The sequence below is a fragment of the Neopsephotus bourkii genome, unplaced genomic scaffold (genome assembly GCF_033783945.1).
Source record: "Neopsephotus bourkii isolate Nb327-2 ecotype Australia unplaced genomic scaffold, CSIRO-AGI_Nbou_v1 NB_1767, whole genome shotgun sequence".
Taxonomy (NCBI): Eukaryota; Metazoa; Chordata; class Aves; order Psittaciformes; family Psittacidae; genus Neopsephotus; species Neopsephotus bourkii.
The window spans coordinates 7155423-7180220 of record NW_026902241.1 but is presented as its reverse complement, the minus strand read 5'-3'; the positions used below and the strand labels follow the sequence as shown (position 1 = coordinate 7180220).

Below are 24798 nucleotides of genomic sequence, written 5' to 3'. Positions count from 1 at the left end.
GACATGGAAGTGTCACTGAATTTTTGGAATCTCACAAGAATCAACTCCCTCATTTTGGCAGTATTAGACGATACTCAACACTATTAACCCTGCAAGAGAAGGCTAAAGTTTTAAGAAATCACAATGACTGTACCCCAAGAATGCCCATATTTTGTTAAAACAAAGTCTCACCTACTTCAGTAACTCATCTCCCAACTTTTTCTGCTGAGTAAGCATGGAAAAACTTACAGTAGATTTTCATTATTTAAACCATTCACTTCTTTCACTACTTTTCCAGATAAAGTAAAATGCAGGACCTATCTTTGCAGACAATTTTGTCAATACCTCAAAACAACTCAGTATGAATTGTCCCCTAAGCCTTTCAAAACTTCTATTCATGTGCCAGATACAAACAGCTGTGAGCTGCAGCCTAGTCAACTTTTTTATAATACAATTAACACTCTGTACTTCCCACCTAACAAAAGCCTAGGAGTAATTTTGCAGAAAGACAGGTTCTACCATGGTAGAGATGAAGATGAGTCCATTACTGTTCGACAGACATAGAATTTTACTGTATAAAACAGAGACTTGTTTATACACAGATGTTCAGGCAATGAATCAAGATTCCCTTGGTATATACTTTTTGCACTACACTTCATGCTACTTTTTTCCAATTTCAACATAATCTAGGTTCTCTTTCCTCTTGATCATAAATGTTGGGTTTTTTTTCCTCACAGGGAACCATAATCCCCCCACCCCCTGCCCCCAAAAAAAACCCAAACCACACTACCAACAAAATGAAAACAAAGTATTATACAACCTGGTTTCTACTAGCATGACTTTCATTATACTCCTCTGGTTCTACAGCTTCCAGTGTCTTTAACAAAATAGTTCTTGAATGCCATTAAGGCTGTTACATCCATATGCAGTTAGTTCAATAACCAGTTAAGCATTTACCAGCTTAAGTGTTGTCAGAACAAAATGACATATAATCAAATACTGATACCAAAGTTAATCATAGTCAAACACTTTGGCTACTTTTCATATTACATAGAAAAACATGTCTTATTACTGCTAAAATCTGCTCAAAGCTGCAACACTGTATTGAGCACATAAAGAAATATATCCAGTATATGCTGGATGTAAGTACATAGCCATTAAAAAGCAAAGGTATCTAGTGAAATCAACTTACTTAAAAAATGCTTTGCATCAGATACTGTGCTATCAGAAAATGTCAGTGATATTTTCTAATATTTTCCAATAATTCTTAAGGCTCTAAATTTTTCTGTACTTCAAAATAAAACCATTCTACTCTTGAAAGTAAAAGCATCCCTCAGAATGTTAAGTGGAAAGATTTTTACAATAAATTACTTCAACTGAGAAGCGTTTGTCAAATTATATATACAACGTAAGGAGAACATTCTTTTTTGTAAAATTCACATTCCCATACATAACTAAGCTAATTGCACCTACACTGCATCCTTCAACAGTCATTGTGAACTGAACAGTTTTTACTTGAAGGTGCGTGCTGGTTAGATTTCAAACATACTCTATGGACTCTGGACTACAAAACCCCCATGAACAGGCTTAAAAGAGCCTTCAGTCAGGGTAATTCAATAAATAACATCCATTACTTTCAACATTGCTGCCTTGAATTTCCCGAAGTATAGTTTGTACTTGTCAGCCTTTAGCACTTAATTATGTAATTAACAAAGCAACTTGCAAAGAGGAGTTCTATTATTCTTTTGTGATGACTTCTATTTCTTTTTTCTACTATTGGCTAATAGTATAACCTCTTATCTTTTCAGAAGGTCTTTGCTCCCAGACTACCAAGGATACAACACAAGAGATGTCTATTTTATAGGTGAAAAGGGAGAAAAGGCTATGCTTCGACAATTCTTTAATAAAAGTAATAATGATAAAATCCAGCTTTACAACTCCTCCTGCATTCAAAATAAGTGGTTACAAATGCAATAAAGGTTTTAAAATTGGAATAGAAAAGCCTATTTTCTGAAGTACTTGCTACTGAAAAAGAAATTACTATCGTACAAGCAACCAAAATTATTTTCATTATATCTATGATTTACAATGAACCTCTAGGAAGGCAAAGTGGTATCAACTACCAAGTATATTCTTAAATGGACTTGGATTCTAAGCTAGAGGATTTTTCTCCACCACACAAAAGCTACACAGAACTTTTGATATAGCTTAATATGGTACATTCTTCACTGTGTATTAAAATGGCAGTTGTGATATGCTGACTATGTAAGGTCAGTAGTACCTTTATGTGAGTATGATTTTTTTAAAAGCTAGTTTTAGAATAAAAGGCCAGTTACTACACTGATAAAAAAAGTATGAAGAAAGCCTCCCAAGTTTGATGAATCCATATGAGAAATTATCTTAATCCAGACATATGCATACCAAAAACCGTGTTTAGAGGAAACACCACTGTAGAAAATGAACTCTGAAGTTAATTGTTCCCAGGGTAGTATCTTAAATGCTGCCATCTGAATGCCTTAAGTAATTTTCTGTTAAAAATTTATAACCTGAATGCAGTAGGTTCAGGAACATGGTAATATCTCAGTCCTGAGCAGTCTGTTCATACAATGACTTTTGATGTATACTCACTGAAATTGATAGCAATTACAACTGAACATAAAGTTGCAGCTTTCATGTGCAACAAAAGTTAACAAAACCACAATCCATTATATCCATCATACTGAACTGCCACCCCACACTGCCTCAGCCAGTGGGGTTTCCAGTAAGTAGAAGTCAATTAATTTTAACAAATAGTACACTTATGATAGCTACTGACATGGGATTCTGACAGTTACAGTTCTAAAAGTAAGCATCTGACCTCCAGAAACCCCATAAGCATTGTCAGAAGAGGTTTCTTTTTTTGTTAAATAGTCATTTCTAGTTGCCTGCCACATAAATGGACTTAATTTTTCACTTTTACATGCCTAACATCCAAACCATTTAAAGATTTTTTCCTCCCATTATTCCTAATATTACTGACAAATGCTTAAAACCCCATCTCTGCAACTAGTTAGATTTTTAACTGCTACTCCAAACCACTGATATGGTTTTTCAACACAGACAGACTAAATTGTCAAAAAGCAGCAGCATGCTAGTGTGTAGATGCACAATTTTAGAAGCAACAGGCCTGAGCCACGTAATTTACTCCCAGAAGACAAGAATAAGGGCTGGTCAACCTTTCAATCTGAAACACAGCGCAACTCTACCATTTGCTACCATCTGCTAAATATATTCCATTTCAACGTATGTGTCAGGACCAAAGCTTTTATTATTTTTTCACTTTCCACAGAATGCAAAAGTTGAGCATCTTATAATTAGTGTAGCAATAACATACTCTTCTAACAAGATGTACTGAAAAGTACGTATTATTTAATGTCAGTAACTTCCGTTTATAAGCTAAACTGAATGCTTAAGATTTTCTATTGGAAATCAAAGTGTATCTAATGAATATACTCCGAAGTATTTCAGAGACTAAAAGGCATTAAAATATTACAAATATATAATACTTCAATTCTATACAGCATATAAATACAGTAAAATACCCTGATCATAAAACAGTTGATTTTTTTCACTAATGTTTTCCTCAGGCTTTGCACAGATACCAAGGATGAGTTTTTAACTCCTTTTTAGCCTCACTATAAACCAGAACAAAACTGGAGAGTCCGAAGAAATGGAATTACCTATTTACTGTGACAACTGCACCAGCCAAAGGACTAGACTGGTACTAACCAAGAGTTTTGTCTTTTGTGAAACCTTATGTAATTTCAGCTTGTAAGTTTAACAGTGATACAGGAACAAGTAAGCTGTAGGTTAGGAACCACAGATCAGTTCAAGCGACTTAATATGGAGCAAAGTGCAACAGATTTGAAGCTGCTACAGTAGATGAAAGCACCGAGTTCTTCAAGTTTAGAATTGCACAGCTGTCTGATTTTCTCTTAGAAATAATCAATTTTAAGAAAAAAATCAACTGTAATAAAATTGTAAGAAAAAACAAGAAGATGCTTTCTCATGAAATAAAAAAGAATGCTGCCCTCTTTTCATACACTTCTGGAGAAGATTCTTGACTAAATGTAGGAAGAAGAAATGGGAAAAAAACATGCAGTTGCCAAGACTACCACAAGCCATCAGCCTGACACTGTAAGGCTTTATACACCTGTAAGTGATAGAGGGGTACAGAATACCTATACAGCTGACTCCTTATAGATATGTTAATGCCTGTTTTATGGAATTCATGTAAGACAAGGGAAATGACAAATACCAATGTTTTGCTTATCCATCATTGGACAGTCTTCCCTTTAATTAAGCAGTATGCTTAATTGGTGTGAAAATTGCTAGTTTTCCTCATTACCTAATGAGAGGTGCATTCAGACTAAGCTAAAACCACCTTGGTTTTAATAAAGTTACACATTCATTAGCTTTTGATAAATGCCTGCAACCCCTCTCCCCTCCTCAATAATCTCCTCCAAGCACCTCCAGGCTTTAATCACAATAGTCTCAGCAATTAAGGTTTTGATTTTGAATTTGCCTACAGCTGCCCAGAGAGATGTTCTGATCGCCACCTGTGTCTCAGATCCTATTTGACTATTTCCCTTTCCTTCTGGGGGAAGTTTGTCACAAATTTTCAAGATTTGATTCTAGCTGGAATGATTTGGTTACGTGACAAAGATTTCTAATTCATTACTTCTGTCTGTAGGCTTACACAGGAGAGCAGAATTTTCTATAGAGCAAATATAAATGGTTCATTTTCCAACATGTCAGTCTATTTTCTCTTGGATTCTGCAACCACTAGCAAGGTAGGAAGAAATGTGTAGATGGACAGTTTATTCTAGGAGAAAGTATTTAGCACCACACAGCTTTCACATTACAGACTGACACTTTGTTTAGTAAGTAATTCCTTCCCACATTCAATACGGTTTCTTTTACAACTATCACCTGGCAACCAGGTTTGCAGATGTGAAACACAGAATATACATGCAAATTAACCTGCATTTCTTATTTCCTCCAAATTGCAAAGCAGTTCAGTAAAAAACTGGAAAAACCTTGAATATTCACTTTTCTAAATAGCGTTGACTTATATGAAAAGGCTTTAAAGAACTGCTAGAGTAACCTAACCTTTCCTGAGAGAATACTATTACTTCTGCATTTTACACTTTGAAGTACATTAGCATTTTGAAATAGAACCTGCAAAGAGAGGAACCCCTTGAGAAAATAAAAAGATTGTTATCATTAAAAAGACACTAACTGCCAAGTCGGTCATCTTGCACTGCAAAACTAAGGAGTTTATCTATAAGTATAATTCATCAGGAAAAGAGGCAAGCGCTAATAGCAATAAGTATACTTACTCCTCAAAGTAATAAATGTCACTTGTTCTTACTTTAGTCTGTTTGTGATCACTGAATCTTGAATATAGCTTCCAAATCTTTATTTTTAGAAGAAACACCATATTGGGGTGCATCACAAACTGCATCATCATCAACGGTTATGAAATCCTTCCTACTGCAGCAACAATCGTATAGCACCAAAAAGTTCAGTCTGAAAAAGATAAACTACTGGCTAATACCAATCACCTCAGGAGAGAAAATCGCAACAGAAAGATTAGGAATGGATACCATGAAATAGATATCAAGAAAATTATCTGGTACTCAACATGACTTTATAGCCCGTATTATACTATGGGCTATTCAAATACATTATACTATTATATCATTCAAACATACTGAACTATGTAATATTCAACACCACTGTAGAATTATCTCATGAAATCAATGGTCAAGTACACTGTGCCCTGAAGTATCACACAACAGACAACTCAGAAGAGGTAACAGGCATCAAGCACTGTCTGGGTCAGTTTGTAGCTTTTCATGCATACAAAGTTCTATCTGATCTGCCATACAGAACTCGTCCTTATCAAAGACAGCTTCACTTTTCTTACTAAACTTCAAAAAGACAGGCAACTCATACTCAGAAGGTCTCAGCTCCTCTGTCTTCTCAAAAAACAAAACTCCAGTAGCTGACTATTGCCTAATCTCCTCGGAGCAGCTAAAGAATAAATAAATAAAACTAAAGAGAGTGGGCACAGCTGGGGGGTGGGGGGAATCAGTCTAAACCATAACACTTTCCCAGACAGTAAACCTCCCCAAACTCTCTAAGCAAGGTGACTCCCCATAGGAGGCCAGGTTCTGAAGTACAGTAGTGGGAGGCTGCAGGTGCTAAACCTAACAGCCATTTAGACGCAGTCCTTGGCAACCTCTTCTAGGTAACCCTGCTTGAGGAGGAGTATTAGACAAGAGAACCTCCAGAAATCCCTTCCTAACCTGACTGATTCTGTAAAAGACATTTCATAAACTCCAAGACCTACACAGATGTTGACTAGGTAAGTCAGAACACGTGGTCGTGACCAACACCACTTCAGAGAATGTGCTTATCCTAGCTGGCAGCTGAGAGTAATGAAGGACGTGGTACATGTACAGGTACTACAACTGGCTGGAGGTGCGCAAGTCCCTGCTCTGCTGGTAACATGGTAGTGGGACTTAACATAAAAAGCTGTCAAAAACCAAAGGCTGTTACAGCTCTAACAAATGCTCTGTCAGTCACAGTTTGCAAAATGGCTACCATACCCAAATGTGGAATTCATTGGGCCACACTGGTTTCTGTTGAGGCTAGTATGAACACAGACAAGGAAGAGATGGAGCATGATAGGGGTGAGGGATGGATTATGATATGTGGGCCAAGGAACACAGCAATTTCCAGAAATCTAAAAGTAATTTTCACTCTTCTAAGTGATTTCTATCGAGGAGTCTGCAAATCAAATATTTATAGGAAAATGGGTCCCATCAGAAGAAAAGCTGAGGCCTCAGATGCAGTTTTATTCTTTCTTTTTACACTTTGGAAGCTGTTTGCAGTATAGCTATTGCTAATGCAGCTAAGTGCGATTTTCTACACGGCAAAGCTAGTCTGCAGAACTTCTAAGGATGTATCAGAACATCATTGTTAATGACTATTTTAAATATACATACATTCACTACTAACAGTGAGACATTATTTCTGGACCATTAAGCTTGGGGCCTCAGTCTAAGTTTCCTGATGTTTTAGCCTATGAGCCTAAATGTTTTAGCTTATGAGATCTATGAACATAAATGAACCAGAACAAAATTTTTTATTCAGTTACATAATCTAACTCCTGATGATCCACCCCAACATCGAATTACCATTCCTAAAACAAAGATGAAGAAGCAATAAACTTAAATTTTGCCCATAAATGAAGGTAAGGACTGTAGTATTGATAAAAATACAATGTCTTTTAAAAACTATGTTTAAATAAGAAAAGAGCTGAAAAATTCCTGAAGTACTCACTTTTTTTTTTAAGGCATCAGTACTTCTCTGTGGAATTAACAGCTTGAAAATTCATTCGTTGCAAACTATATTTTAGTGTATTCCTGGTGGTGAAGATTTACTTTGTTACAATTGGCATCAGAAGTCATAAGGTCTAATTAATCTACCAGACAAAAAGTGGCAGCTTTCAAGAGTAGATTGAATAGTCTTCTCTTAAAGGGAGGCACTATTTTCACTGGATCTCCTGCCCTGGGATACATATATGTATATATGTATACATACATACACATATATGTATGCATTTTTAAGCAACACAAGAGAATATGTGAGAATTTGACTACTATTAGTAGTCGCAAACAAAGCTGTATGCTTAAGACTGTTCACATACTGGCAACCATACTTTCCTTTAACATGTAGCATCTACACCCGCACAATTTGGTATGTTTAGTGAAGCATGATGAAATTTTAATACTCAGAAATTTTAATGTCTCCTAACACCCCCAGTCATAGGAAACCCGTGTTTCAAAATTCTCTACTAAAACCATCAATTCTACAAGTTCTGTTTACCCACCCATCACTTAAAACCCCAGAACAGTAGGAGTTATTTATATGTTATATGAGCCCCCAACCAAGCAGCAGAAGGAATTCAGGACAAACTGTGTTTTGTTGGGTTTTTTTTTGCCCTTTTTTTAAGTAAACCTTCATGAATAGAGTCTTTAAAACAACGTCACCCTCTTACTTCTAACAGAACATGGGCAGCCAAGAACTCTCTAGGTTAAAACAGATCTTTGCTCAAAAGTCAGCAATCTAAGCAGCCAAAACAGCTATGGGGAGAATTAGAGAAAGGATGGTGATAGTATTTACATCAGACTATGAAAAAAAAAGGTATCAAATGGATTTTGAAAGCTACACAAACTCTGGGATGTCTGACATTTGTAACTGGGTAGACATCAGCTTTCTATTTTGTGATGTATCAGATGGCTGATCAGATAAGGAAAAGAAGGGGAGAACAAAGAGGAAACAAGCACACATTTCAAAAATGCAGTGGAGATGCTGATGCAACTTGAGCAGTAATAACCAGAGATGGAGTGAAATAGCTAGAAACAGCCTGCAAAACTAAATCACTTCCAGGAGTTACCACCAGAGCAACTTGAAATTCAGGATGTAGCTTACCTACTTATACAGGATGCACATACATACTACAGGACAGAGAAAGGAACATTCCTAATTACATTGCAACTCCATCTTAACACAAATCCAGAAACACAGTGATTCCTGGTTCACTCAGAGAATTCACTGCCAGTAATGCATTCACCATTTTCCCCAATCCATACTACTTGCACAAGACATTATTTTGGTATTTCAGTGCTAGAATGTTACTAACAACACTTTTAAGATTAACAACTCCTCCTCAGGAAAATGTATTCATCTTCAATTTTTTTTACTTTATTTTGTGAAACATGACACAATTAGAAGTTAGTTACTGATGAAAAATACTTCATAATTGCTAGTTAGACTCCCAATTGCACCATTATGGAATATGCATAGTTAACTTCTTTAGGGTACACTGTTATTTAGTAAGGCTGTAAGAAAGGCTAGATAATTAAAAAACACACAGTAAGAACACAACAAATAAAAGAGACATGAGCTTACCCCTCTATCAGGAAAAAAACCCTGCATCTGAAACTACACTACCTTTTCAAAAGCTTACCTTCTTTTTGTCCCTCATAGAGCCCTTCCCTCGGACCATTATCTTGCATCCTGTTTCTGCCTCAAGCTGTTTAGCTGTTAGTCCTCTGGGCCCAAGGATTCTTCCAACAAAGTTAAACTGGGGGAAAAAAGAACCATAAATTATTATTCCTATAAAAGCAAGTAAACAAGACTATTTTAAAATTTAACAAGATGAATTTCTTTCTCTAAAATATCATCAAGTGTTTATCAGTTTAGAACACTACACTAAATACCTAAGGTTACAGAATGAGGTAAATACTACTTTCACGCATTAGATAACTAAGTGACCCTTACTTTGGGGGATACAGGTTTCAGGTGAAGATAGGTATTTTTTTTTGAAGGTTAACATCCATTAGTCTAGGGCAGCCTATGTGGTACTAATTTCCTCCTCAGTAAGTAACTGTATCAGCTTACAGAACTTACAGAACACCTCCCCTCATCACTAACATGACCAGACATGCTCATTACTAGGCAAACAATATGCATCATCACATCACAAAAGCACAAATGTTCCTGCTGCATGACCAGGCATACACGAGTCTCACCACATGGAAGCTATGTGCACGTCCAGTCCCATAATGGCATCAGGCACTCAGGCAAGACCCCTATGCCCGCTATTTGTTTGTTCCTCTCCTACGCCTAAGGAGCCTACAAAAAACACTATTTTTTTTTCACCTTTCCACACTGCTCTAGTGCACTCAATCTGGACAGCACACTGCCGGCTGGCCACCCACATCTACAGAAGCTCTTTATCTACCTGTGACATAGCATTTCCTTTAGAAAAAGACCTGAGGCCAGCTTGTTATGTAGTCACAGTCCTGGAAAAGACTGCGTGTGTGTGCAGATGTGTATATATAGATACATGACAAAAGCACATGCCATTTTTGTAAGTCGTATACTTTACTCAGTTGTGCATACATACAGAGCAAGTATTTCTTGTTTAATTGGCTAACTTCAGTAACAGCAGACAACCCCCTGCCTACGTTCAACACGGTAATGCCACCATTTACCCATACATAACAGTATTTCTTAGTTACTTTCCAGGGTTTTTACCTTTCCTTATTTTCAATCACACATTCTGAAAATTATGACATAAATAAAAAATAAAAGCATTAAATGCAGGTAGCATTAACAACATACAGCAGTACTCTGTCACAACTACGGTGCAAAGATGAAGTACCAGGCTCAAAGGATACATAAACCTAGAAACTTCAGAGTGAAGATTAAATTCAAAGAAGCTATTAAGAGAACAGAAGCATTGCAGAAGTCTTCATATTTTAGATCCTAGTAAACAAAGCTATTCAATGGAATTATGAAGAAGCTGTTTGCATTCATTTCCCAGCTAATTAAAACTGGTTTTGAGTACTACAACTCAACATATTTGAAATCCTTGTAGAACTGAAAAGACCAGAAATGATTTAGGAGTGAGCAGAAATTATGAACAAAACAAAATTAAAAGTTCTTCAACAAAAATAATCATGTTTCTCAATGGCTAAACTGTTCATAGGGAAGATACACTCCAAAATTATTTAGCAATCCAAGCTCAAAAAAACAAAGACATACTATGAAGTCTGAATCAATTGCGAGGTAAAAACATAAAGATTAAAGGCACTTGTGAATGGACACATGACCTGTGAATCACAGGAAATTATGGAGGACTCACTAAGACTGGATAAAACAATGAACCAGCCACAAGCGATAAAATTCAACTGTGAAATACTATCCAAATCCTGCATTTGCTACACGTTTCATGTTTAATACCAAAATCATGCAACTATCATGACGTAAACAGAATCTTACTGCCTTTCTCCACAGCCACAGTCACTGCACACTAAATCTTTAGCTAAATATCCCATTTTCACTGCTAAGGCTAAAGGAATATTGTAAACCTGACCTTGAATCACTCTTCTAACCAACACACAAGGCAACTATCACTACATTCTCTAACTCCCAAGAAAAACAGCATCCTGTAATATTTTATTAACTTAGATCATGATTAAAAGAATAATTAAATTCTAAGGTAAGATAATTTGGATTAAAAAAATAAATAGAACAATTTATAATACTAAGAAAAAAGGCAGGAATTTGTATTACTCTCAAGCTTGCAACTTTATTCATTGCAAAAAAAAAAAAAAAAAAGAAAAATTTTAAGCCAGTTTCTTCTCTAGCTGCTTCCAAAATATTCTCCTTACACAGAGCCTTCATAAATCTTTCGAAGGTAGATCAACCCCTTGCCTTTTCTTCCAAAACTGCACACTTTGGCCTTTGAACCTTTCTGGACAGGTATTCTTTCTAAAACTCTTGACTGCTCTTGTAACCTCTCACTTGCCCTCCAATTTGCTCATTTCTTAAAGCAGGATGTCTGGACAAGGCAGTGCTTCAAAAGAGACCTCAACAAGGTTAAGTTACTGAGACAAATTACATCTTAAAAAACACATTCCCATTAACACATCCCAGCTTCTTCTTTCCCTCCCAAATAATTCAGCTCTAATGCTTGATTCAACATTCACTGACCCCAGATACTCTTTTCCATTACTTCTGTACTGCCAGTTTTCCCCAGTTTTGGATTTGTATGCAACTTTTATACCTCCCTACAACACCACATTGCTCTGCATTTGTGCAAGGAATTCCACATTGCTGTTGTGCAAAATTAACTCTCAAGAGACAGCAAATATTGGGAGACTGCACACAATGACTGCTGTTGTTGAAGGTAACAGAAACAAACTTATTAGGTAAAAGTTTGCTCTAAATCCTAATTTTTGCACCTACTCTGGAACATTAATGATTACTCTGAAGCAACTGATGCTCCCAAGCCCTGACAAAATTTCTATCTGGTGTTCTACCTCACAAGTCAGAAATTCCCTAACAAAAGCAGCTTGAATTCCCTATGCACAAAACAACCATCTCCCAAACAGACAAGGGGCTCTTACAGTCCTTCTATACCTCACCAGCATCTACACTCAAAGCAAACATAGTAAAGAAAAAGAGGAACAAACTATGCTCAAGACTCAAAGCTGCTGATTAATAAGAGGTTGCAAAGAAGTGTGTATGGGAAATGCAGTGTTTGAGAAACTTTCCATGCAAGTTAAAACCCGAGGAACCTAAGGGAGTCCAGTAGTACTAAGTTTCATACTATTACTATGCCATTCATATTTTGTATTTTCCTTTGAAACCTGAAAGTAAGATATGGCAAGATCTAATTTATTTGTTCTAAAAAAATAATACCCTCTTCCCTTGATTATTGGGGAAGAATTTGAAAAAACATTATTTGATTAAAATAGTCAAATCTCGCAAAAAAAAAAAAAAAAAGAGCATAAGCACATGCATCTGCTTAAGCAATTATTCTTCTCAATTAAAAACTAATTTATTCCACCATCTTATTAGCAAATGTTCCAGTGATTTGCTGTACACTGAATTTGTAGAGCTAGTTACTTATCACTGGAAAAAAAGCCAAAACCAAGCTATTCTTGAAGTCTATTTCAACTTAAGAAAATCAAGAAAAGCTGTAGAAAGGTTTTATGTTGTTCAGATACAATGCGTATTTGAGTACAAGTGTTTTGCACACAGCCTAACCATTATTTTAATGAAAATCTCAGGCAAACTCCAGTAGCTCCTCATTATAACAAAAGCAAAAGATACTCTATGCTTCACACTGACTTCTTTAATAATACTTTAAGACATAATAATAAATATTTAAATTCAGCAGAAGCTCTAATCACACAAAAGAGAGCCTTTTACAATGATCCACGAACTTTGCAATTTGTTTCATTTCTAGTAATCTAGCATTTGGTCTCTCCTTCTGATCGCTGACTTAGAAAAACAAGGTCAATTCTGTGAATTTCTTTAAAAACCCTACTAACTACTCCAAACAAGTATTTGTAACTATAGATGTCTACACTTGATGTTACTTAACTGCTTGCAGAATCAACTTCAATAGTTATGTCATACATGAAAACATATTCTGCATTCTGAGACTACCTCTACATACCATGACTTCCCCCATTTTTAATCATAACACAGCACAAAAACTTCAGGCTTCTGCAGCAGTTAGAAAGCAGCTTAGCTTTCCCTTAGTCAGGCCTTTTCCAATTACAGTATTGTGTTTTATTTTACAGCTAAGTGTTAGACATAAGTCTGCCAGCTGTAAGTGGATTTTCATGAAGACAGAAAACATTCACCCTCCCATATGCAAATTAGCTTTCAGGTTGTATACTAATACATCAAACAAACTAAAGCATCCCAAAAATGTGGTTCAAAATGTCCTGGCATTTTGTTTTTGAAGACATTTCCTGCTCACTTCATTTTCATGTGCTTTTCTTCACCAAACAAAAGACACCTGAAGATGAAGACTGCATGGTTCAGTGGTTAAAATGTTAAGGCTAAGAAGCAGCTGAAAACTGGATGTTATAATGGAGAACGTCTGTCAATTTTATCTTAAGCAGCAATGCTAACAGTCAGTTTAGCCATTTTGGAGGGAACCTTCTATGTCTTCAGATCCTAATAGTCCTATTCCAAGAACATTTGGGAAGATTACTTTACCTGACAGTAACAGACTAAAGTGCTAACTGTGGAAACAAAGCAATGAAGAGACACAAAGAAACTGCAGTGAAGAGAAAGGCATTCAAAAGAAAGCGTAATAAATATGTATGACAATGTTTTTTGTTCAATATGAGTACTCCGTGTGAGCAAAACTGACATTACTCCTAAGCATTAATACATTTCTTAAAGTTACAAGCAAATTTGAGTACTTATTTTTATCCACAGTTTTGAGGAAGAAAAGCAGTTAATGCATTTAATTGAAACATTTATATGCAAAATTAAATGGGAAATACTACTGTATAAGCTAAAAGCACTATGCTGACAAGACACGCAGAAGACAAGGCTCTGAACCCATCAAAAACTGTTACCGGCCCACCAAAATTAGCAAATTTAGGTTTGTGGGTTTTAATTATTTTCTTTTTAAAGAAGCACTGGTTTATGATGCTAGTAATACAGTTACATTTAAAAAATTATTTCTGCATTTATTAGAAATAGTTTGAATTGCTTTAAGCTGAGTTTTAAGTAATCATAAAGACACCAAATAAACAGCCAATTAGATCTTTGAAAGCCTGTAACCGGACACAAGAATAAAGCCACTTGAAGTAGTGGAAAACAAAATACAGCATATTAGATCTTAAAAGGGCAATTGCCATATACTTTCAGTTAGGTAGTTTATTTGATAAAGGAAATAAAACTTGTAACATAACATTACTCATAGGTAGTACATAGACATTAAGGAGAATGATGTTAATTACAGTAATGTATACATAATTTTTTTTCTTTAGTCAAAATGATCACACATAAATTTGCCACCAACAGTTAAGATAACAGGAGGAATTAATTAAAGACACAGCCTTTCAACCCCACAGTTATAGTCTCCATCCTCAATTTTTTCAGTCTGAATAGTTTTTTTTAATTACCTACAACTATTGCCACTATCTCATCCAGTACAGAAGATACTGCTAGATTTTGACAGGTGGTGACTAAGGAAATAGTATATTTTCCACGAATAGAAAACCTTGGATTTATTTCATGCCTTGTTAAGTATTTCCAGTGATTCAACACCAGTCATCACAAGAGACTACAGCTACACAGCTTTTGTTGAAGAGCAGTAAGAAGAACTACTACCAAATAAAAACAAGTGCACCAACCATATACACAGCTTACTCAGTGACCACATCACAGATTAACTGAAAACAAAGGATGAAAAGTTTACATATGCAGCCACTTGTACAAATTTAAGAAATCAAGTGGGAAAGGTATAATGTCTGAGGAATGAAAAAATCTTGAAATAACAAAATCTTTCACTAACTGCATTAACATGCATTTTGAGGATTAAACAGACCCTAGTAGAATTTGGCAAATGCTGTGCATAGGTAAGAGAACCAGACTTATCTGATGAGATTTTACAGGGAGAGGAGGCTGATAAAGCAGATGGCATTATCATTGCCCAATACAGTGAACCCAGACAAAAGTAACCACATACAGAAGTTAATTTTTAAATACAAACTAGCTTTAGGTAGCTGGCAAGAATGCTAGTGACAACAGTGAAGTTGTTTCCTGAAGTCTCTTCCAAAAACACCTACTGCAGGCAACAATGCATGAGAAACATTCCCTCCACCCCTAAACGCAACATGGTTTCTATGTGAAATAACCAGCAAATGCCAAAGTACATATGTAGTGAATAACAGCACGACACATATAATCTGCTTATGTCAAATATATCCACTTATATTTGCTGGGTGTATGTGACATACGCCATTGTAATAATATAATCAAAACTAAATGAGACCTTATGAAGCATTTAAGTGATGAAGTTTACGAGTAAATTAGAAATACTGTGCTGTAAGAAACACGTAAATTACAAAACAGAATAGTCTCTTCACTACCTAAAGCACAAAACCACTGAAGTACAGGAGAACAAAACACAGAATAACAACCCTCAGAAAGTTAGGATTTGTCATATTTGCAATTATGTACTTCTCTGCTGGATAAACAAAACCAAAACCTCTTAGCACACCATTTGAAATACTTTCAAGATTACTTCAAGTGTCAGAAATTTAATCCCTGGCATTTAATAAAACTGTCATTACCGCTGAAACTATTTAAAGTGGTTCGAATTCTCTGAAATTTCAGTTGTCACAAAGAAAAGAGCAAAATCTGTATCACTGATGAAAAAATGAGATAGGAAAATACTTTTCTTCTTAGTTTAGTAAATGGCCAAACAATTTTCAGTGGATCTGTCATTCACTAAAACAAGTTCCATTTTTATTTAGTACGCTGTATACTTTTTCAGCACAGATTATGGGGATTTTTTCTTTTGTTCCCAATTCAGTTACGGTAATCCCATTTCCACGTCAAAGCCAGAGAGTAACTCATCTTGTTACAGGCAAGGACTGACATTTATTATGGGAGAAGACAGGCTTAGTCTTGTTCCAAAACTTCTGTACGTAACATTTATGCAAAAATAAAAGACTGCATTACAGAAAAATATCATCATCCAGCAGACTATGAAAATGACACATTAGCACAGAGATTTTGAGCATAACACATCTCAAAGGTTACAATGAAAAACTCACCTAGTTATAGAATGAATGAGTTCTCTCCATACAAATACCTACACATCTATTGGTCTTTCACAGCTTGACATTTAAATTGGGCATTACATAATGCAATTGTTAGTGTAGCAGTAATCTTCGTGATAAATTACTTCAAATTGGGGAAGGGTGGGGGAATGAAATACTTTGAGTACAACTTCTTAATTCAATTGCAACAGTAGAGATTCCATGCAAACTCCAGAATGCAAAAAGATCTCCAGAAAGTTTTTCAAGCTCACCAGGCAAGCACTATTTGGGGCTGGAGAGAACACCTTAATTCTCAGTTCCAAGCACCAGGGTATTTATGTTGCATGGCATGCATGAGTCAGTTCTCCCTCCTGCTGTTTAACCTTCAACTCACCTCATCCAGAAAGCCAGTCAAATGGCATCAGTACAGTTCAGACACTGAATAGTTAACATTATGTTCTGAATTAAAATATCTTCAATGAACATGCAGTGAGACAGTTGGCTAAGCAAAACTGAGCATTATATTTAGAATGTTGGTCAGTTAGTAAACAAACCTATATAGAGAGTGCACACAACCTTTTAATAAGAAATGCTGACACAGACACTTATCTACGTTTTCCAGTAAAGCTTTAACAGTAAGAAAGTAAAGAATCCATGATGAACAGCAGCACCTTGTTCTCCCTGTGATGTCCTTTTGGACATCAGCAATACATGTTTTTGTGATTTCAAAGATGGATTACCACATTAAACGGTATGGTCTACCTTAAGAACCGCTCATTTATTACTTTCTTATTAGTAAAGTTCTCTGAGTAACGTTAAACAGGTGGTACAATAAGAACTTCTAGGAATTTTTAATACTAAAAACCTTTTGTATTTATATTTTTCATTTTCTAAAACTAAATTCTTTTAGTTACAAGAATGACAAGTATTAAGTTTTCCAAAGGGTAACCCTGAGTCCTACTCAACTATAAAGTTATTTTTGGTAGTACCTATATTCCATCAATGTAACGTTATTTAACAAATTTGAAACTGCTTCAAACAATGTTCTGGATTATGTCAAAATAATTACCACACCATGAAATTTCACATAGAAAACTGAGGTTGTTTTAATTTGGTTATAGATTTTAATAAATATATTGCTTGTTTCAATAAAAACTAAATTGGTTTTATGAAGCAGTAATGTGCAGTTTAAACCCCAAGACAGCACAGCCATATTAAAGAACGTAACTACCTTAAAATCATCAACGTGTTCCATTTAAAGACAGCACAATTCTGCAAGGTTAGTTTTATTGCTAGACTTGACTTGCCAATTACCGGATTATTTATACTTGTTCCTAACTGAGCAGAGTATCAGTCACGAGTGATCATTCAAAAAGCTCAGAATCTTTATCTGATCACTGCAGCTGTAATCTAGACAAACAAGATTATCCATGTGACGTCAACAAAATATAGTTTTTACTCAGCAGACTGAATCCTAATGCTTAAAATGCTCCTTTAAAAAAAAGGGGGGCATATAAAAGTATAGCTGTGATTTAGAATGAATTACTAAATCCTTTAAATCCACATTATTCACCTCTAATAACCTCTGTGCTGAAGGCTTTGAGAGCTTGTTTAACTGACAAACAGCTTTACAAACCCCATGTAAATACAATGGATCAGATCTATAAAAAGGGGGTGGGGGTGGGGAGGAGGGGAAGGGAAGGGTGGAAAAACAAAACCCTACACCAGAAGCTACCCCTCCAAGTCATTCAGATTAAATATTTTGTGTTTCAGTCAGACGGCCAGATTTTTAAACACAATGTTATTACAGGTAGAAATTTACCTAAACATTCAATTTTTAGCACAGAAAGTCTAATACACAATGTCAGCAATAGCTAAACCCAGCTGACTGAATGCATTATTACAACTAGGCAGAGAAGTCAACATATGCTTTCTTTTGTCATCTGTTTGAACTAGGTGTCTGTCAGAAATTACTATCAAAATGTAGCCATAAGAATTCAAGATGAATTCCCATACATCCAAAAATCCAAATATTCAAAACATATTTCTCTTTTTTATCTAGTGTACCAATGTAATTTTCATCCAGACATGCAACCATGAAATGTAACACAGTCTTCCCAGAAAATCTATTTTCAGCTTCCCTGGGAGGAAGATTACAACTGATTTTCTTAAACACCATGTGTCCATGTGTTATCAAAGGTGGGAAAGCTGAAAAAATATTTTAATATGTCAACACAAAGACAGTATCTTTACTCTCAAGAGCAGGTTTGCCTGATTAGCTACTGAAGAGCTAGCATCATTTTTTCCACAGATTTTGATAATTTCAAAGGTCCCTGTATCTAACAGCATACCAAGAAGTTAAATATCCCAATGTATTAGACTTGAGAAATTACCACATCTAACTGATATTCAGTTTAGTTTTCTAAAAGTTAAGAAGTATGTATTTATGCCAAGACATTTATCATTTAGTTTAAAATCAAGTGATTACTAAGGAGCTTTACTGTCCTAGGATTGTGTAAGGCATTTTTGTTTTGTTTTTTTTTTCATTTTTCTGTAGCAAAATTATACGTTTATTGTATAATTTTGGCATTATATAATACAACCTTCAGATGGAAGCCATAAAGTAAAAGAAACCCAAAGGAAGATCTCTTTTTTTGTGAAAACTAATGACATAGCACTGCCATAAAGACCTTGCATTATATTGTCAAAAGAGTGAAGAAACTTTAAAACATTGCGTAAGTTGTACTTAAGTTGCTTTAAATAGAAGCAGTGGAAGTTAGAGAAATGGACTAGGAAGTTTGAGAGAACTGATTTAAGAGGAACTTTTAAATTACTGACCTCTAACATGAAACTATGAAAGCTGTGTGCCTCTGTCTCTTACTGTACAGAATTAGATCATCTGGAAAAAAACTAATACTGTAAACAATCAGCACTTGTACTGGGTAGAAGGAAATAAAGGTTAAGTTTATTAGATTCACTACAGTTTTGCCAATTTATTCTGATATTTTTGTGCTATGTATTACATAGGTAGTATTTGCACTGACCTAAAAAACTTAGAGAATTCAAAATGAGACCTGTAGCTAATTCAAAAAGTAACCAGCACTTCATAAATGGTATCACATATCAAATGCAACAAAATTACTATATAGCTCCACAGCTATAAATCTCACTGTAGAGGCATGTAAAAAACAAATATAAAAATCAAATTGACTAAAAACAATACATCAAATTCCCTGACCAAAGAAGCTCAAATCTCTCTAATCTCCTTTACTTGAGGCCTGAAAACCACACAATGTATCATCATACTATGTACGTGCAGTCCACTTGAATTTCCTCATATCCATTTTTCCACTCTGCGTAGAAAAGAAACACATACAAAGACAATAAATCCATCTCAAATAAGACTCTCTCAAACTGACAGAAGCCCATCCTTACAGTACTATTGTTACATGCACAAGCTGCTTGGATCATGGGGGAAAAAGAAAAAATCCAGCTCTTAACATGAAGACAAATGAGCCCCATCTGTCACTGGAGACATCTTCTGCAAACTGCCAGTAAGCTCCTGGGCTACACCTCCCTTCTACAAACACTCCAACAAACCTTAAGGAAGAAGACATACCAGCTCCTCCTACAAGGAGAGTATCTGTAATTTCCTGATCTCTTCCCACCGTTTTAGATTATGCTGCTGCACAAGGCGCCTCTCCACATTTAAGAACGAAAGAAAAAATGGCAAAAAGCCCTCTCCACTAAAGGCTTTTAGGCTGGAGTACAGTTTCCCTCTTTTTAGCCCACTGCTTCTTTTAGGAAAGGCCAGGCCCATTCCTTATTACCTGTTAAGACCAGCAGAGGACAGCCTCTAGGGTGCCCTACCAACAGACACTTATTACAGATTGTGAGAAAGGGCAGAAAGGCTTGTTCATTACTAGTTTACTTATTGAGAGTCATAATTGAGATTTTGCTCTTCACTGCTTTCTGGGTCAACTAACAGCTGTAAGGCAAGAGAAACAATCAAATCTAGGTAAAAACTAAGTTCTTGAGAAGAAACAGCAGAAACCTCAATCAACAAGAAGCAGTAAACAGTAACAAGGCAGAACTGATCTTCCAGCTCAGGTGCTGGAGTAATTTCAAACTTGTATTCTAACAGTCTTCACTGCATGTAAGAGAACTGGATGCAGCTATAAGTTATGTATAAAATATGAGGCTTTTATGCAATTAAACACTGATTTTTCCAACATTATCTTTCATTTTGTAAAGACCTCAAATACAAAATCACATTTTTAAACCACATGATACTTTTCCACATCTCTAATAAAGGAAGAAGATACCATCCAAAAGCACTCATGCTTTCACCCACTACAAAAATAAACATTTTTAATCATTTTAATTATTAAATGGTAAGATACTTAATCAAGTATCAAAATGTTTCTAAAGAGTCCCGCTAAGGAGTGAGGGAATGTCAAAAGATCATTAACGTAACGTCACCAACAAACTGCTTGAATCAAAAATAACTAAGTACTTTTTTTTTTGGAAAACAACTGAAGCATGCATTTCTTTTTGCAATGAATGAGCCACGGAAAACTGCAAAGTTTTAGACTAAATTGATAACACTATTTATATCAAATCAAGAATTTTATGTTACTAATAAAAGCACTCTTTCAAAGTTCGTCCTTCCAAGCTCTTTAACCTTCTCTGTCATTTAGGCTGACTGATAAGCCACCAGCTGTTTCTTTTTCTTCCTCGTGCTACAATGCATTCTCTTCCTTTTTAAGGCTAGTATACCCAAGCAACAAACAGCAGGACTTAAGCCAGCTGCTAGAATGTCACAAATCTATATATTTAGCTCCCATCTCATTTATTTCCTTTCCTCAGCGTCAGCCATTTAATGTCCCTTTTGCTCCAGTCTACTGACATTCCTCACTGAGTTGACAACACTGCAGGCTGGATCAGCAGCCAGGAGGTACAAGAACACACAACAAAGCCAGACCTTATCTGTTATCAGAGACAAAAGCCATGCCTTGTCAAACATACCCAAGGTGAAAAACGTTTTGGGTTTTAGTCACATCACTGTCATTCCCTCCATGTCCCTTCCCCCCAGTTCCTGATCTCATTTTTGCTGTTTACAAACTGTGCAGTTGTTTATGCAAATACTAACTTTATATCTTTAGTGAAGCTGCAATTTGTCTTTTAACGTATTTAATGAGCGCTGTTCTGTCTTCACCTAACAGGACAGAAAACCTCCCATCAGTATTATATTTATTTGCATTATTTGCTTCATTTGTACCTTCTCAGTGCTTTTCATACATACTAATACAAACTGTACATTAAAGTCATATTTGCTTTTATTTTAAGACTGTTTTACACATTAACCCTTTTCCTGTTGCCACAAGAAATCTTAATATGTTAGTTTAGATTCAAATAATTATAAAATAATACTCCTCAAAATGAATTTTATGCTGCATGTTCTGTTCATGTAAAAACACTAATCTAATTACTGTCATATTTTGGAAATAATTGGATTTTAAATTGCTTAGAATTATCAACGTAAGTGAGAAAGCTGGAAAGATAGACAAATTAACAATTTCATGGTTTTAAAATAGGAATCTCTATTATCATTAGAGGCCCATTCGCAATCATTTAAAGGCCCACAGTACAGTCTGGTAGCTCCCTTCTTCAATGGTCATAAAACCCTTTAAACAGTAACTGAAAGACTGTTAACAGAAAACTCTTTCAGGAAATCAAATCCCGTGAACAATCTAATGGTAGGCATGCTTAAGTGAGATAGTGAATAATCTGTTTCATCCTATTCACTAAAATGAGGTTTTCAGAACAGCAACAAGACATCAGTTTCAATAACACCAGGAGTAAAATTGTTCAATTCCATGCTCTACTTGGGAATTGTGACACATTTATCTAGAGAATTAACAAGTTGTGCTGTGTGTAAATAGGTCTCAAAAAAAAAAAAAAATCTAATTGTAGGTTCCAGCAGTGCCCTCTAAACCTCACAGTTCACATCAAGCTCAGATTCCAGTAAAAAAGGATCCTCACCATGTACAGTCCAAGAACTGATTTCCACAATACCTTTCAATTACATGTGACTAATGTGTCATTACCCAAGGCACTTAAAGTTGGCAAATTTGCTGTAAAAGACTTCCAATTTTCAGTAATTAAAAGTGAGAAAGATATGTTTGAATTGGAGCATTACTGCAGATGGTGACACTGTTGTTAGAAAGGCTCTACAGGAATGGAAATTCTTATACTTTAGGGACACCATCCTCTTTTTTCCAAAATTATCTGAGAAATGAAGTCACTCTTCCTCTCAGGAAAAGGAAGGGCTGACCAAGAAACAGGCTCTGAGGTTATACTTAAGTTCATGCAAAGAAGAGGTCCTCAGTAACCACTTCATTTCATCTTACTAGTTACTGAAACTTTGGACAAACTTCTGCGTACCTTTCAGGCAATAAATTTTATGCTCAATTATTCCGCGTTTTATAATTCTAAGCTCCAAAAATAGATTTATTAGTCACCTTGAAAAGTGGGAGGAAACACAGAAATTACACACTCTTAGGTCAGAAGACCTTAAAAACTCTTTTCCTCTAGAACAGCACTTTGACAAGCAAAAGTTTCATAAAGAACAATAAAAGGGTAAAGCACCACACCAAGCAACACAGCAAATAAACCCATGGTAAAGATGCATAGTATTGTTTTGTGGAAAGCATAAACATGCTTTCCATTCATGTGACTGTTTTTAATTACCTCAATCACTGACTAAATCATGATTTATGATCACAATCAGTATTAAATAATTTTTGCTTTGCTCCTTTACTTCTACACACATTCAAGTACTGGTAACATAACTTCACAATTCAAGTACTGGTAACACAATTCAGGGGGGTGGGAGAGTATCAAAATTCTTACCTACTTTGAGACAAATCAACTTTTGAAATACCTATTTATATCTTTAAATATAGTGGATCAGCTCAAGTATTTCAGCAATCAGAAGTACAAAACATCATGATTCAAGCAAAGAATGATAATGCTTAGCCAAAGGAGCTTTGTACATTGCAATTGATTTCTATATACATAGTTTGCACTGCATTAGGTTCATTTACTAAACTAGGTCTAGAATTTCTTGACATGGAAATATTGAAAACATATCACAAAGTAATTTTCAATTGTTTCATCAAAACAAAAGAAGTCTCCCTCCCAAAAGTTTAGAAAAAAACAGTAGGGATATATAATTGTTAGTGTTTGTCATTCTACTACAGACCAAGTAGTATAATGCTTCAACCAGTGTAACAGAAAAAAAGACTACTAGTTTTCAGTCTACTTGCCGTTGTCCAGTTATTTCTTCTAAGAAAATCATTAACATGTTTTTCAATATTGACCATATTTCAAGTGAAAAACTAAACAATTCCGTTCAGCGTCTGAAAAGGCTGTTACAGAAGTGTTCAATATACACATACAGCTACCAGAATCAGTAATTCTTGCAAAATTCAAGTCTAGAACTGCAAACAGGTCAGAAATGCAAAAGCTATCTCAAAGTACAACCCTCTGAATACTTAGTGCTTTATGGCCTAATCTTCCTTGTTTGCTTTAAATGACTTATTCAAGGACAGGTTGGACGAAGCTTTGGGTGGTATGGTTTAGTGTGAGGTGTCCCTGCTCATGGCAGGGGGGTTGGAACTAGATGATCTTAAGGTCCTTTCCAACCCTAACTATTCTACTATTCTATGACTTCTGCTAAAAGCTGTTAAATTACCAAAGCTTAACTCTGTGCTCTATCTGTAAGAAGGTAATATATAAAGAGGAAAAAAAAAAAGGTGCAAAACCAAAAGCACCTGACACACCTTAAAAAGCCCACTGTTCAGGAGCATTTAAGGCTGCAAGTCTCAGGACATATGTACTATAGAGTTACATGCTTCAGCCAGCATCATGAAGTACAGAGCAGTAGCACTGCAGTCTAGTATTACAGTAATAATAGTGCCTTTGGATATCATATTGAATGTATTATTCTAAACATTTACAACACCACTAAAATAGCACCTCATCAACAATTACTACATTCAGGCTTCATTTATGACTATATTTTGCCTTTTACCCAGGAACTTAAAGTAAGAAGACAGACAGACATCACCATGTTGAAGAGCTCTGTGATGACCACCACCACACCGCAGTCACTGCAACAGAAGAGGAACTACCTCATATTTATCACAGGAAAAAAGGCATAAGAGTTAGGATAAAACTTTGAGATGCTCTTCAGGTTCACATGCCAATCTACCTGTCTGTAGTAACATGTACCTCTATATTCTAAACTACCTTCCATCCCTATTGCATGCTACAAAACAGAGTTCCAGGTCCCTTGTTCAGCTTGCCTATCTGCTGACTCTGAAGAAACAGAAATCCTTCATAAAGCATCACAAGCCCTTGTTTAAAAATTTGTAGGTCTCAAAGACATTTGCACTTGTAAAAGAGGGAAGAAAAAAAAAGGGGGGGGGAACGACAAAATATTTTGGCCAAATTAACTCCAAAAACTCTGAAGAGCCCAAAACCCAAGAAGTATTATTTTAGTATTCGTGTTGAGTGACACCAACCATGCTTTATTTTAGAAAGCAAA

General features: G+C 35.6%; 1 protein-coding gene across 9 annotated transcripts in view; it reads right to left on the bottom strand.

Moving 5' to 3' along the window:
* The window catches only part of QKI (QKI, KH domain containing RNA binding), a 155451-nt gene that overhangs the window by 81771 nt on the left and 48882 nt on the right, over positions 1-24798 (bottom strand). For all 9 annotated transcript variants that reach the window (XR_009729297.1, XM_061378742.1, XM_061378744.1 and 6 more), the window contains exon 3: positions 9062-9178. Coding sequence is in view for 8 of the 9 variants with exons in the window: in XM_061378742.1 (XP_061234726.1) it covers positions 9062-9178 (117 nt within the window). In the remaining variant the exon portion in view is untranslated. The remainder of the gene's footprint in view (positions 1-9061; positions 9179-24798) is intronic.